This window comes from Balaenoptera ricei, chromosome 2 (genome assembly GCF_028023285.1).
Source record: "Balaenoptera ricei isolate mBalRic1 chromosome 2, mBalRic1.hap2, whole genome shotgun sequence".
NCBI lineage: Eukaryota > Metazoa > Chordata > Mammalia > Artiodactyla > Balaenopteridae > Balaenoptera > Balaenoptera ricei.
In genome coordinates, this window is record NC_082640.1 from 114,264,167 (window position 1) to 114,278,500 (window position 14,334).

General features: G+C 40.9%; 1 protein-coding gene across 1 annotated transcript in view; it reads left to right on the forward strand.

Moving 5' to 3' along the window:
- The window catches only part of LOC132360128 (dehydrogenase/reductase SDR family member 2, mitochondrial-like), a 60,532-nt gene that overhangs the window by 38,750 nt on the left and 7,448 nt on the right, over positions 1-14,334 (forward strand). The window contains 1 exon segment of the mRNA XM_059915214.1: positions 6,958-6,963. Within this exon segment, the coding sequence (XP_059771197.1) occupies positions 6,958-6,963 (6 nt within the window).

The following is a 14,334-nucleotide window of genomic DNA, read 5'->3' on the forward strand; positions in this document are numbered from 1 at the left end:
GTTGAGCACAGATGTGAACTTGTCTATTTTCAGAGCCCCATGATTCCCTAGGAAGGGTTAGGTTAGCTCTCTATATTAATTCCCTACTTGGGCAGGGGCTTAATAGTGGTAGAAAGACTGGGATAGACCACTCAGAAAATGGAATAAGAATTAAGACAAAAAAATGAGCATTAGAAAAACAATGATTAGGACTTCCCTGATGGCGCAGTGGTTAAGAATCTGCCTGCCAATGCAGGGGACACGGGTTCAAGCCCTGGTCCGGGAAGATCCCACATGCCGTGGAGCAACTAAGCCCATGTGCCGCAACTACTGAAACCCACGTGCCTATAGCCCGTGCTTCGCAACAAGAGAAGCCCACGCGCAGCAACGAAGACCCAACACAGCCAAAAATAAATAAATTTATTTAAAAAAGAGGTGCTCAATAAATATTTGTGGAATGAATTAACTGCCATCTTTCATTGGCTCAGCAATTCTGTTCATGTTTCAGACTGAAGAGCTCTTGTACTAGGCTCATTAATCTAATGGATCAATAGATCATTTTAGAGAGTATCACAAATAGATGAAACACTTTCAGTTCTGGATTGGAGGAGATTTTTCTTACTCTGATGTTCCACCTTCCCCTTGACTTCATTTATTCAGTCAATCACCATTTAACAAATATTCTGCACTCTTAATATGTGTCTGGCGTTTTCTATGTAGAACTGAGAATAGAGTGGTGAATGAGAGATATACAATCTGTAGGTGCCATCATGGAGCTGTATGCTTGTGGATTCAGGAGCACCACACCATCCTAGGTCCCCAAAGCCATTGCCAATCCAGTCCTCCTTTGCTATCATGTATACGTGTCTAGTCAGAGATTCCTGCCTTTTGGCCTTGAACCCCTCCTTGTTAGCATCCTGCATTTCCCACCAGAGTATGAGCACCTCCACTGAAGACCACCAGGATCACAGGGATCATTTATCTTAATTTTACTATATCCCTGGAATCTGGATCATGGTAAGTGCTCCATAAAATTTTCCTGAATGACCAGCCTGCTGCCACTCCCCTCATTCAAGGAGGACTAGCTTACAAGATTCCTCTTTACTAGAAGTCCCAGCCTCAATCTGGGTGACCTCATTGTTCACCTAATTCAATAGTTAGCCTCACAATTCTTTGACATCCTCAGTTCCAGGGACTTTCAGCCCAACTTCACTTCAGCTGCTCTCAAACATGGGGGTAATTTAGACTTGTCATCACCCAAGTCTCATCTATCTTGAAATATTAAGTGTACACACCCTACTCTCTGGCCATCAATTCCTGTTCTTCTACCTCTTTCTGCTCTGTTTTCTCTTACATTAGCTTGTCAATACTATCGAGAATCCCTGTTCCCTGAACCCTCCATTTTGTCCTATTATATCCATCCCCTCCCCACTCTATTTCCTTCTTTATATAGTCTGTACTGCACAATGTATCACTTTGATCACTGTATTGTAATTGCCCTGTTATTTTTCTCACTGCTTTCCCACTGAACCTTTTGGGAGAAACCTTGTGCTTGATCAGTCCAAATGTCTTAACTTCTACAGTTAAGTTGTCGTGGAAAACTGAAGAAATTCACTAAAAAATTATGGCTTCCAAGATAATTGACTTTTAATATCACCTGGCAATTTTGCCACATGGTCCTACTCAGGACCATCTCCCTTTACCCTCAACATGTATTTAAACCTTCACCAGTTGTATTCATTTGCTGGGCTGCTATAACAAAGTGTCATAGACTGGTGACTTACACAACAGATATTTATTTTCTCACAGTTCCGGAGGCTGCAAGTCCAAGATCAGGGTGTCAACAGGGTTGATGTCTTCTGAGGGCTCTGCCCTTGTCTTGTAGATGGCTGACTCCCCCCTCTGTCTTCACATGGCCTTTCCTCTGTGCATGTCTGTGTCTTAAGCAGCAAAGTGGTTCACTTATACATATATACATTCTTTCTTTTTAAAAAAATATTTATTTATTTATTTATGGCTGTGTTGCGTCTTCATTGCTGTGCATGGGCTTTCTCTAGTTGCGGCAATTTGGGGCTACTCTTCGTTGTGGTGAGTGTGCTTCTCATTGCGGTGGCTTCTCTTGTTGCGGAGCACAGGTTCTAGGTGTGTGGGCTTCAGTAGTCGTGGCTCGCGGGCTCTAGAGTGCAGGCTCAGTAGTTGTGGCGCACAGGCTTAGTTGCTCTGCGGCACATGGGATCTTCCCGGACCAGGGCTTGAACCCGTGTCCCCTGCATTGGCAGGGGATTCTTAACCACTGCACCACCAGGGAAGCCCCACACTCTTTTTCATATTGTTTTCCATTATGATTTATCATAGGGTATTGAATATAGTCTCTGTGCTATACAGTAGGACCTTGTTGTATATCCATTCTCTATATAATAGCTTACATCTTCTAACCCTAACCTCCCACTCCATCCCTCCCCCAGTCCCCTCCCCCTTGGCAACCACCAGTCTGTTCTCTATGTCTGTGAGTCTCTAACCATCTCTTCTTATAAGGACACTGATCACATAGGATTAGGGACCACCCCAATGACCTCATTTAACCTTAATAACCCCTGTAAGACTCTATTTCCAAATATAGTCACATTCTGAGGTACTAGAGGTTAGAACTTCACCATTCTAATTTGGGGATTTGGGGGAAGGGGACCCAGTTCAGCCTATAACGTCAGTCTTCTCAAGCCCACTTCCTCACCACTGCACCCTCCATCTTCATAGGTGAGGCAGAAAAAATGGTCTGGGAACTCCAACTTCTTGTCCCTCCCAATGCCTTATGAATCTGTAAGGGGTTCTCTCCCTTCCTACCTCCTTCCCATCAGTGAAGGATGTCCTCCCCCTTTCCTCCATAATCCAAGGTGTCTCCCACCTCTGGTCTGGCTAGGTTTCCCTTCCCACCTCCTTGAGGTCCTTGAGCTGTCATTCTCTTATTGGTTTCTTCATACCTCCAATGGCAAAATTAAGTCAGAGCAATTGATCTACCACATCTGGCCCCACAGATCTCAGAGTCTATGCAGCCTTGACAGGTCCTCTTCATGCTCTTCTGTGTTTGGGACTCTGCTGTGGGCTGTGGGCTCTTGCCTGGAGCAGGTGTTCCATGTAATTATTTCCCTCCAGTGTCTGGGAGAGGATGGAGTCTCACCTGACGGCTTCTTCCTCTCAGTGCCTCTATTCTTCTGCCCCCTTTGGGGATAGAGGCTGGTAGGGAGTCCAAGTGGGGCAGCTCAGTAAGAACTCTCTCACTACTGGTTTGGAAGGCTGTTGGCAGAGTCATTCCTCTTTCTGAATCAGGAGGGAGAGTTTGTGGGTTCCTAGAACCCTTTTCTGACTTCTTGGCTCCCTCCTTTCCAGAACCACTTGTACTCCCCCTCCTTTACAACACTGTTTTCATTCTATGTCAGAAAAAACATTTGAAACTCGGCAATAGGCAGAAAAGTTGGCAGAATATCTTCAGTGCCACATTGAGCTTGACTTTCTATCATCTCTGAACAAAGGTTAATGTGTACATTTTCATCTGTTGGAGATGCAGATAATTTCTGTCTATTAGAACTGATAATCCCAAAGATTACGGTTTATTGTCTTGTTATATATTAATCAGTTTTTTGTCTAACCCCCAAATCTTATTCTAACATTTCCTATAAATACCTAGCTTCTCAAATGTCCTTTGAACTGGTCGTAACATCTTATTGGTTCTTTCGTTAATTAATGAGTTGAATAAGATTTTGACACCTATTCATTTTATATTTGTATGAGAGTCATGATATCATTTTTGGGAAAATTATACTTTAAGACTGATTTATTGCATGTGGAGGGTAAACAAAAGGGAGAGGCTATTAGACTTTGCAGTAGAGCCATTTTTATTAATTATGCTGCTGAATTGCTCCCTTCCTACTATTTGTTTACCTTTCACATGAAAAATGTTTAAACTCTCTCTCATTTATAAAAAGAAAGCTTTCCCAGTAATCCTTTATCATTCTGTAGCTGCCATACAATACTTACCTTTTCCTTAACAAAGTGGTTTTAAAATGTTGTGTGGGACTTCCCTGGTGGTACAGTGGTTAAGAATCCATCTGCCAGGGCTTCCCTGGTGGCGCAGTGGTTGAGAATCTGCCTGCCAATGCAGGGGACACGGGTTCGAGCCCTGGTCTGGGAAGATCCCACATGCCGCGGAGCAGCTAGGCCCGTGAGCCACAACTACTGAGCCAGCGCTCTAGAGCCCGCAAGCCACAACTACTGAGGCCGTGTGTCACAACTACTGAAGCCCACGCACCTAGAGCCCTTGCTCCACAACAAAGAGAAGCCACCGCAATGAGAAGTCTATGCACCACAACAAAGAGTAGCCCCCACTCACCGTAACTAGAGAAAGCCCGTGCGCATCAACGAAGACCCAACGCAGCCAAAAATAAATAAATAAAGAAAGAAATTTATTAAAAAATAAAATGAATAAAAAGTTGTCTAAGTTGTCTAAAAATTTGTCTCAGACCAAATGTGTAAGGCAATACATGAAAAACATCTTTGAATATGGAAAGTTGCTGTTAGATGCATATGAAAAGTTTCATGCCTAGGAGAGGTAACTGCAATGACAAGAAATGAGTTCTTTATGCTTTCCTACTTTTAACTTTGCTACAAAGTTTTGGCCTCTGCTGGGCCCTTTAAGGATCTCCACTGACTCTTTACCTCAATCAGCTTTAACCAGCTCTTAAAGTAAGTGAAAGTTGCAATGTCCCTGCACAGACTTTCTCTTGCATCACCATAGACACAAGACCCTTTCTGTGGAAAAAAAAAAATCACGTTATAATGAGGAAGACTGCTGTAAAATATGGACTAATGAGTTGAACAGCAAACAGGGTGGAACCTGTAGTAGGAAGGAGCTGAGTGACAGCAAGGGCAGTTGGAGGAAGGAGATAGGATGCTTTGCTGGCCTCGAAAGAGAGAGACAAAGTGTAGAGTTCTATGAGCCTGCATCTTACATATAGCAGTAACTTGCTGGAGACTCCCACTGCGGTGATGGAGCAGTGATAACAAGCACAATATTCATGACCCTGAGCTATTCCTGCATATTATTTTGGGAGACCCAGCAAAAATGAAAACAAGATTTAATAAGTGTTATGGACTAAAGGATTGTGTCCCCCCAAAATTCATATGTTGAAATCTAATCCCCAATGTGATGCTATTTGGAGGAGGGCCTCTGGGAGGTAATTAGGTCATGAGGGTGGAGCCCCCATGATGGGATTAGTGCCCTATGAGAAGAGGCCAGTGAGCTAGTTTGCTTTCTTCCCACCCTGTGAGGATACCATGAGAAGTCAGCAGTCTATAACCCCAGAGTGTTCTCACCAGAACCTGACCATGCTGGCACCCTGATGTCAGACTTGCAGCCTCCAGAACTGTGAGAAATAAATGTCTGTTGTTTATAAGCCACCCAGTCTATGGTACTTGCTGTAGCAGCCTGAACCAAGACAGTAAGCTTAACAAAGGGACTGTGCAAATTGATAAGGAAAATACTAATGCCTAAGTAGGTAAATGAGCAACATTTATGAAAAACAGTGCATAACAAGGAAATCTAACCAGCCAATAAACATAAAAATTTCAATTTAATTAGTAATCAAGTAACTATAAATAAAACAATAATGGGTTACCATTTTTGCCCACCAGGTTGACAAATATTTGAAAAGGAAAGCACTTAATGGTAATGAGAGATAAGATGAGCACCTTCATACATTTTTGGTGAAAGGGGAAACTCTACACCTTTCTAGGAAATGAACTTGACATTATGAATCAAGAACCTGACTCCACTTAATCCAGGATTTCCATTTATGGGAGTCTCTTCTAAAGAAATAATTTATGAAATGTTGAGAGCAAAACTATTTATAAAATAAAAATATCAGAAATAACCTGAATGACCCCGAACAAGGAAATTGTTTGTTATGTGTATCCTGCCAGTCGCCACCCCCTTGCTCACTTCACTTCAACCGTATTGTCTTCACTGCTATCTCTTGGGCAGCCATGCTTTGTCCAACACGAGGACAATTGTATTTTCGGTTCTCTTGCCTTGGAATACCTTTCACCCAGATACCTGCATGGTTTGCAAACTTACCTCATCCAGGTCTTTATTCAAATGTCACCTTCTTAGTGACACCCTTTTAAAAGTGCACCCCTCTACCCATACTCCTCTCCCTGGCTTCATTTTTCTTCCTAGACCTTATCATCATCCAACATTCTATGTAGGATCTCGATTATAAGTCAATCTATCTACAAAGTTCATCATTGTCTAGTAGCCTTGAAAAAGGTTTTAAATTTTAAAGCCCAATTAAATTCTACATTTCATTACACTGCAAGTTATTGCATGTTTCTAAAAATAAGACAGAAAGAAGAACCTTGAGTCAAATCAAGATTTAAAAGGGTAGAGGCTCCAAAATGTGAAATTGGCTGAGTGAGAGGCCCTTTCTGTGTTAGGTGATACTGACGTAACTGGTTAAACTCTTTCACACTGCAGTTTAACTGTCTCAGACCAAATGGCTATTGAAACTGGAGCTTTAGGAAACTTGGTAGAAAGACACCAGGATGGTAGAAAATATTGGCTGTTTCTTGTGTCTCTGTTTAGTAAGGTCTTACAAAACAGAGACAGCTTTGATTTGAGCTGAGCTGGCTGAAAGCAGAAAAGGGACAACATGGAGACCCCTCCGCCTGTGGACAGGATTGCTGAGGCTGGGTTAACTGTGCTTCTCACAGAATTGCAAAACCCAGAATCTCTGCCCCTTCTAAAATTAGCATAAAAGGCAAGGAGATGGGAAATCAGCAGGGAGACAAAATTGGGACACCTGAGAGGCCAGAAAAATGAAGGAAACCAGATTCCCTGGTCCCTTCCCACATCTCTCCTTCCTTGAACTGTCTAAGTAATCCTTCTCCCTATACGGGGCCAGCAAGTAGGCTGCAGTCTGGTCACAGGTGCAGGTTATTCTGCCTCACTTCTTATTCTTTCACAGTTACATTTAAGCCTGGGGCTAAGGGCAAAGTTCCAAGGCTTATGGCTAAGAGAGAGAGCAGCAAGGGTAGAGCCCAGTTCTGTGAACACACAGTTCTGAAGTCTATACAGTGTTGGGAGAGTTGACTAGCAGTGAAACCTCAAGCCTGGACAAAAGGTGAGGGTATGTTTCCTCAGCCTCAAAGGTGACCCTAGACCCCCTCCTCTCATAAACTGTGCCAGCAGGAAGTGGGCTACTATAGAAGTTCAGGCTCTAACAGGGATCTTTTTGATGACTCTCTTCTATTCCCCTCTCAGTCATGGCCATGGAGGGCAATGGGCAAAAGAGTTCTTTGAGTGGGCGGGATGGCAGGGAGTCATATTGGTTGACTAATAAACTCCCTCCTCCATCCTACCCCTGCCCAGAAATATATACTTTGGATTGGTGACTGTTGTTTGTTCCCCTTCCTTTTCCAGGTGATAGCTTTTTTGTTAATTAATTAAAATGTTTTTCTATTTTCCTCCATCATTTTTTAATCTGTCAGGAGTGTTGAAATGTATAAGTCAAAGGTTGCATAGACGAAAAGAGTAAGATTTGAAAGTAAGAGGAATGCACTTATTTCAAGGATCTGGATGCAATAACTAGACATGACATTCAGTTGTTTCTCTTCAAGAAATGGTGCATTTTCATTTGTAAATGGGATGGCTGCATCGTATCAAGTGGGGACATTTTTGATTCTGTACATATGGGCAAATGGAATGTTAAGCAGCTAAGGTGTGGAATATAGTAGATATATATTTCTTCTCTATCCAGAATCTCTTCTTTCAGGCAAATATCCTTCCCCTGCATATAGGCTATGCAAGAAGAATACTCCATTCACCTGGCCACAGGGTTTGATTCAGGGATGGGCACATAACTTAAGATGGACCAATCAGAATTCTTGCTGGATTGCCCTGGAGCTAAGATTTTTCCCATTCTTCTGATTTTATAATTCTGAGAGTATTTGAAATGCGGTAGCTAGCTACATGCTTCTTGGAAGAAGTCTATCTGAAGGAAGAGGCCAACACACAGATTTAAACAGAGCTGAGAGATGGTGAGAAAAGGAAGAAAAAGGAGATATGAGATAGATAGAGATTCTGACCATCTTCTGAAAAGCAATTTCTGAGCGTCCCTGGATCTATTAATAACTATGATAGAAGCCAATTCTATTCTGTACTTTCCATTTCCATGCTGAGTCTGAGTTTGGTTTCTGACACTTGAAACAGAGAGGATCCTGACTCATACAGGAACTAACCATTCAATCTTTCATATGAGGCAACCTGGCTTCTGTCCCCCGACTCCTCCGTAACTGCTCTTGCCATTCACTCTTGACTGTCTAGTTTCTAAATCTGATGAACCCTTTACCATCCTGGTTCTCGAATTTGATGCTGTTTATAATATTTTTTCTTGAAATTCTCCTCCACTGCCTTTCAAGAGACGTAGTTCTTTTTCTTCTTCTAACTTTTTTTTCTCCTCAACTTATTTTCCAGACCAGTGTTTATCTCTAAGATGACTTGCTCCTCAGTGTTATATTCTTGACCCTCTTATGGTCTCATTGTACAACTTCTCCCTGGGTAATCCATTCACTTCCAGAGCTTCTATCGCTACTTACACACTTCAAGATCCTCATCTTTAGTCTAGAGCCTCTTGGTCTCTACACTCATATAGTCCATGGCCTACCAGGGTATCTTTTCTCAGATGTGCTTCAGACACCTCAAAAACAACATCTCTCAAATCTAATCTCATTGTTCATCTACCCAAATATGCCCTTGTCCTAGGGTTCCAGCCACAGTGACTAGGACCACATTTAAGTATTTGCCTCTGTTAGAAATCTGATTATTATTGCCGACTCCTCCTCTTTTTTACTCGCTCAGCAAATTCTGTCAATAATATTTCACAAACTTCACAATTATATTTCTCAAATCTGTCTCTGCATATCATACCGCCTTTGCTTTTGTTGGGTCCAGGACTATGTAGGCTCTGCATTGCACAGCTCCAGGAGCAACCATCCCTAGACATCATGGGGAATGGAGTCATGATGGTAATGGTCCTGGAGGAGACCCTCATACTTTCTCACTTAGCTTACTGCTGCTGCAACTTTCTAGTAGTCTCCTCACTTCCAGGCTCATTTCTCTTTAATCTTTTCTCCAAATGTGGCAAAAGATTTCTTCTAAATGCAACTGGGAGTATATCACTTTTCTGCTACAAATCTCATTGCTTGCCTGACCTTTCCACCTTAATTTTTCACCATTTTAACTATCTATGTTTTTGCCTTACTAAATGTTTGGACTTCCCCAAATGTCCCATGCTTTCTCCTACCCTCTGCATTTGCATATATGCCCCCTGTGCTTTGAAAATATATCACTCTTTATCTTGCTAACTTATTTATCCTTTCAGATGCAATCTAGGGTTAATCTTCCAGACCACCCCCCTTTGGGTTGTAATCTTTCCGAGGTCTTATAATCACACCTTTCATTGCCTCTATCACAGCACATACTACACTATGTTGAAATATGCATTTCCTTATCAGTCTTGCCAATCAGATGTGAATTCCTTAAGGGAAGAGACCTTGAGTTATTTATCTGTGTATTCTCAGGGCTTGGCATGTCACTGCCTATTAAATGCTCAATAATTTTAAGAAAATGGTAAAAAGAAAAACAATTTTTTGGCATCTGTCAACTGCCTGCTTGCCATTCTAGTCACATCTGTCAGGAAGATGGAAGAGAAGGGAAAATATTACTTATTGATTGCCATTTGCTCCCTTAGCGTTTGTTGAGTCCCTTCCATTGTCAGTCACCATGCTAGGCACTTTCACACAATTACATCACTTAGTCAGTTCAGTCCCACTATCAAGAAAGCATTATTTTCAGTTTAGACATAGGGAAATTTTATGCAGAAGCATGGCTTTTGAAGTTAAACTACCTAAGTTTTAAGTTCAACGACTTGGTTGTTCAGCTAATAATGGTGATGGGCTTACAACTCAAACTACCCCATTTCAAAAACCATGTTGGTATCAGTGCTTCATATTTTCCCAACACTGCTTTACAGATTTTTTTTTTTTAAAATGACACTTCCTGTTCAAGATGGCAGGCTGAGTACACGTGTTTGTCTCCACTGACTCTGGAGACATTATTGAAATAACAGTATAGAAGCACAAAAACCATCCACATAAAAGTGAAGTGAGTAGAAGGAGACGGAGATCATCAGCTGACTGTGTTAGTTATAAATCCATTGCCTTTTTGCTCCAAACCCTCCCATGTTGCCTTGTTTGTGGTGCTGAAACATCGCCCCCTTGCCAGCTGCCATGTTGTTAGACTTTATCACAGGGCACTGGAGTGACACTGGCGGAGGAAGGGGTATTTCCTCCTGTTCTAGCAGGCTCTTGTGGTCCAGCACCTCCCCACACACAGCTTCTCCTGACGCTCCAAAATGCAGTTTTCCCGTAAGTTCCAACAGCGTCACACCTCTGCACATATGGCTTCCACCAGCACCTCTTTGATGACTTTGCAGTGAGTTCTGAGGCTCCGAACCTTCCTGAGATGGTTCCCCCCTGGCACCCTTGAAGGTGACTCTCCAGTAATTCTTCCTGGCATGGTACCTCAGCCGAATTCACCATCCAGTGAGCCATAGCCATGCTCTCTCCAACCATATCTGGATCAAAGTCCTGGGGGAGGGGACCATTTTCCAGATTTCTTCCTTCCTTGGGGGCTCTGCTTTAGCCCTGCGGTAGTGGCTGCTCGCTACGTCTCCTATTCCTGGCTCCAAAGATGAAGTCAGTGTATCTACTGTAAAGAGCAACAGGGCTATACCAGTAATCAGAATGACTTGGCTCGCAGAGATTTTGGCAGGAGCTAACTGATCACAGTGTTTATAGGAACAAAATAGATGGACATCTCATTAGAGGATTGTTTGATCTATATAAAGGAAAAACTCTAGTCTGGTAGTAAAAAATACCTGACTTGAGTCACCGCTTTGGAGACTCATGATCTCTTACTCAGTTTCCAGATCTAAGTCAATTTCTAGATCCAGAGCCCTTTGATTGAGAAGGGAGCTGGATCCCCTTGAAGAATAGCTCTGCGTCATTTCCAAAAGTACATACCATCATTTCCACTTATACATACCATAAATCTTCTTCCCCCAAAGTACTTGTGATCATATTTTAGGTTACTATTCATTGGAGAAAGACAATACCCAGACATTTCAGGGATTACTAGACACTGGCTCTGAATTGATGCTAATTCCTAGGGACCCAAAACACCACTGTGCCTACTAGTTAAAGTAGGGGTTTATGATGGTCAAGTGACCAATAGAGTCTGAGCTCAAGTGTGACTCACAGTAGGTCTAGTTGGTCCACAGACTCACTCTGTTGTTATTTTCCCCATCCTAAATGTGTAATTGCAATAGACATAATTAGTAACTTGTAGAATCTTCACAGTGGTTCTCTGACCCATGTGTTGAGGGCTATTGGGATATATCCCATAAAATTTAAAGATCTACTTGCACCCCTATGTTCAATGCAGCACTATGTATAATACCCAGGACATAGAAGCAACCTAAATGTCCATTAGCAGAGGAATGGATAAAGAAGATGTGGTACGTATATACAAAGGAATGAAATTGTGTCATTTGCAGAGATTGGATAGACCTAGAGACTGTCATACAGAGTGAAGTAAGTCAGAAAGAGAAAAACAAATATTGTATATTAATGCATATATGTGGAAACTAGAAAAATGGTATAGATGATCTTATTTGCAAAGCCGAAATAGAGACACAGACGTAGAGAGCAAATGTATGGATATCAGGGGGAACAGGGCGGGTTGGGATGAACTGGGAGATTGGGATTGACATTTATACACTACCATGTATAAAATAGATAACTAATGAGAATCTACTGTATAGTACAAGGAACTCTACTCAATGCTCTGGGGTGACCTAAATGGGAAGGAAATCCAAAAAAGAGGGGATATATGTATATGTATAGCTGATTCACTTTGCTGTACAGCAGAAACTAACACAACATTGTAAAGCAACTATACGCCAATAAAAATCAAATAAAAAAAGATCTAAATGTAGACAAAATTAAAATTTAAAATAATATTTAGGAATAATCTTAAAACAGATGAGACATTCTTAAACATGGCATGAAACTCAGAGCTTATATATGAGAAAGATAAATGAAAAAGACAAATATATTTGGCTACATAACAATTTAACATTTTTGCATGGCAAAAGGCACCATAAACGAAGTCAAAGACAAATGATATACTGCAGCAAATATGTGCAACACATGACTGATAAAATATAAAGAGCTTCTATAAATTGATTCCCCTCAAACTCCAAACAGTCCAATAGAATAGTATGAAAAATATGAGTAGAAAATTTACAGAAGAATATAATCAAATAAATGATTAATAAACATGAAAAGATACCTAACCTCTAGTAGTAAAGAAAATTCAAATTTAAACAAATATGAAATAACATTATTAGTGTTTATATTATTAATGTACTCCATAATCTTCACCCTCTCTCCTAAATAAAGAGGAATCTAAAACTAACAGCCTTAGATTTCCTTGGCGGTCCAGTGGTTATGACGCTGCACTTCCACTGCAGGGGGCACAGGTTTGGTCCCTGGTTGGGGAATTAAGATCCTGCATGCCTCACAGCACAGACAAAAAATAGAAAAAAACATTGAATAGCCTGGTTTCTACCTTTTTGCTCCTTTCTCTAGACTAGAAAATGTATGCAAAATGTGATTACAAATGTATAGAGTTTTGTAGTTGATGTTTGTTTTTATAAAAATGGTATATATTTCTCTACAACTTGCTTTTCTCACTTGATAATATATAAGGACCATCCATTCAAGTAAATAATACATACATAATTCATTCTTTTGAAAAGCTGCATAATAATCTATTCAATGGATGTGCTATAATTTATCTAACTTTTCATCCATTTTTCATTGCATAGAAAGCAAAGTAGGTAATATAGAAAAAGAATAACAATTAGATTGTCATCAGATTTCTTGTCAGGAATAATGGATGCTAGAAGACAATGCATTTAAACAAGGATGTTTCAACTGATAAAATTTTATAATTCCTGAAGAAGATACAGCAGTCATAAACTTTTATGTTCCAAATACAACAAAGCCTGATGACTTTTGCCAGGCCACATAACCCAGCCATGGCCACACTGGGTTTGCACACTTTCTTTGAATTTCTATACACATTATTACCCAAATAAGCAAAATTTAAAAAGCGTTACCATTAGTGAAGGAAATGGGCCCTTATACACTGTTGTCTGGAGGGTAAAATGGTACAGACTTTTGAAAAGCAGTTTGACAGCTGCATTAAGACTTTAAAATATTCATATCTGTTTCCTAGCAATTCTACTTATCTGCCTTTAGCCTAAAGATTTCATCAGGTAGGGGAAAAAAGCTTTATCAACAAGGATAAACACAGCATTATACATAATAAGGAAAAACTGAAAACAACATAAATAATTCAACAACAGGAAATTGTTAATTAATTGTAGACCATCTATTAGGTGGCATATACAATCTTCTGAAAATCATATTTAAAAGACTATTTAATGCCATGAAGACTGCTCAGGATATAATATTAAGGGTAAACAGGAAACAGAAAAGCACGGGTTTCAAAATACTTCCAGTGCTATGGGGTAAAATACTTTGTAGCCTGGAAGTTTGTTACTTTAATATCTACTTAGAATTTCAGTTATAAAATGAAACAAACCATCACAGAACACTAGGATCAACTGCAAAGTTGTAAAAACTAGATATTCAAGGAGAAGGTGTTGGCAAAGTTCATTGCATAAGTAAGGACATTGGTGCTTCTGCAGAGGATGTGGTTTGTTCTGTTAGTCTGTCAATCAGCTAGAATTGCAGAACAATGCTCTGGGTGTGGCAGACACCACTCAGAATAAGCAGTCACCACAGTAAAGGATCTGAATGGTGCAATGTCAGAAAGACAGATAAGTATGTTACCAACTGAAACATAATTACAGCCATTACAAAGTGCACTGAGTGAAATGGAGAATCATGGTTGTGTTGGTGGCTTGAACATCAAATGACACTCTTGATGTGGGATGCACATACCTCCTAAAATCTCTCCATGGGTGACCCATTCTCCTCCCCTAATTTTGCACCCATTCCCTCTTGGGGCTTTCCCACTATCGTATGGTAGTGACCCCTACTTCGACCTCCCTTCCTACTACCTCCAAAGGTAAGGCGTCTGAGTGTGATGGAGCCAGTTGTAGACAGATTCGGAGGGCTGGCCTTTTTTTGGGTCTGGGCTATGCCCATGTG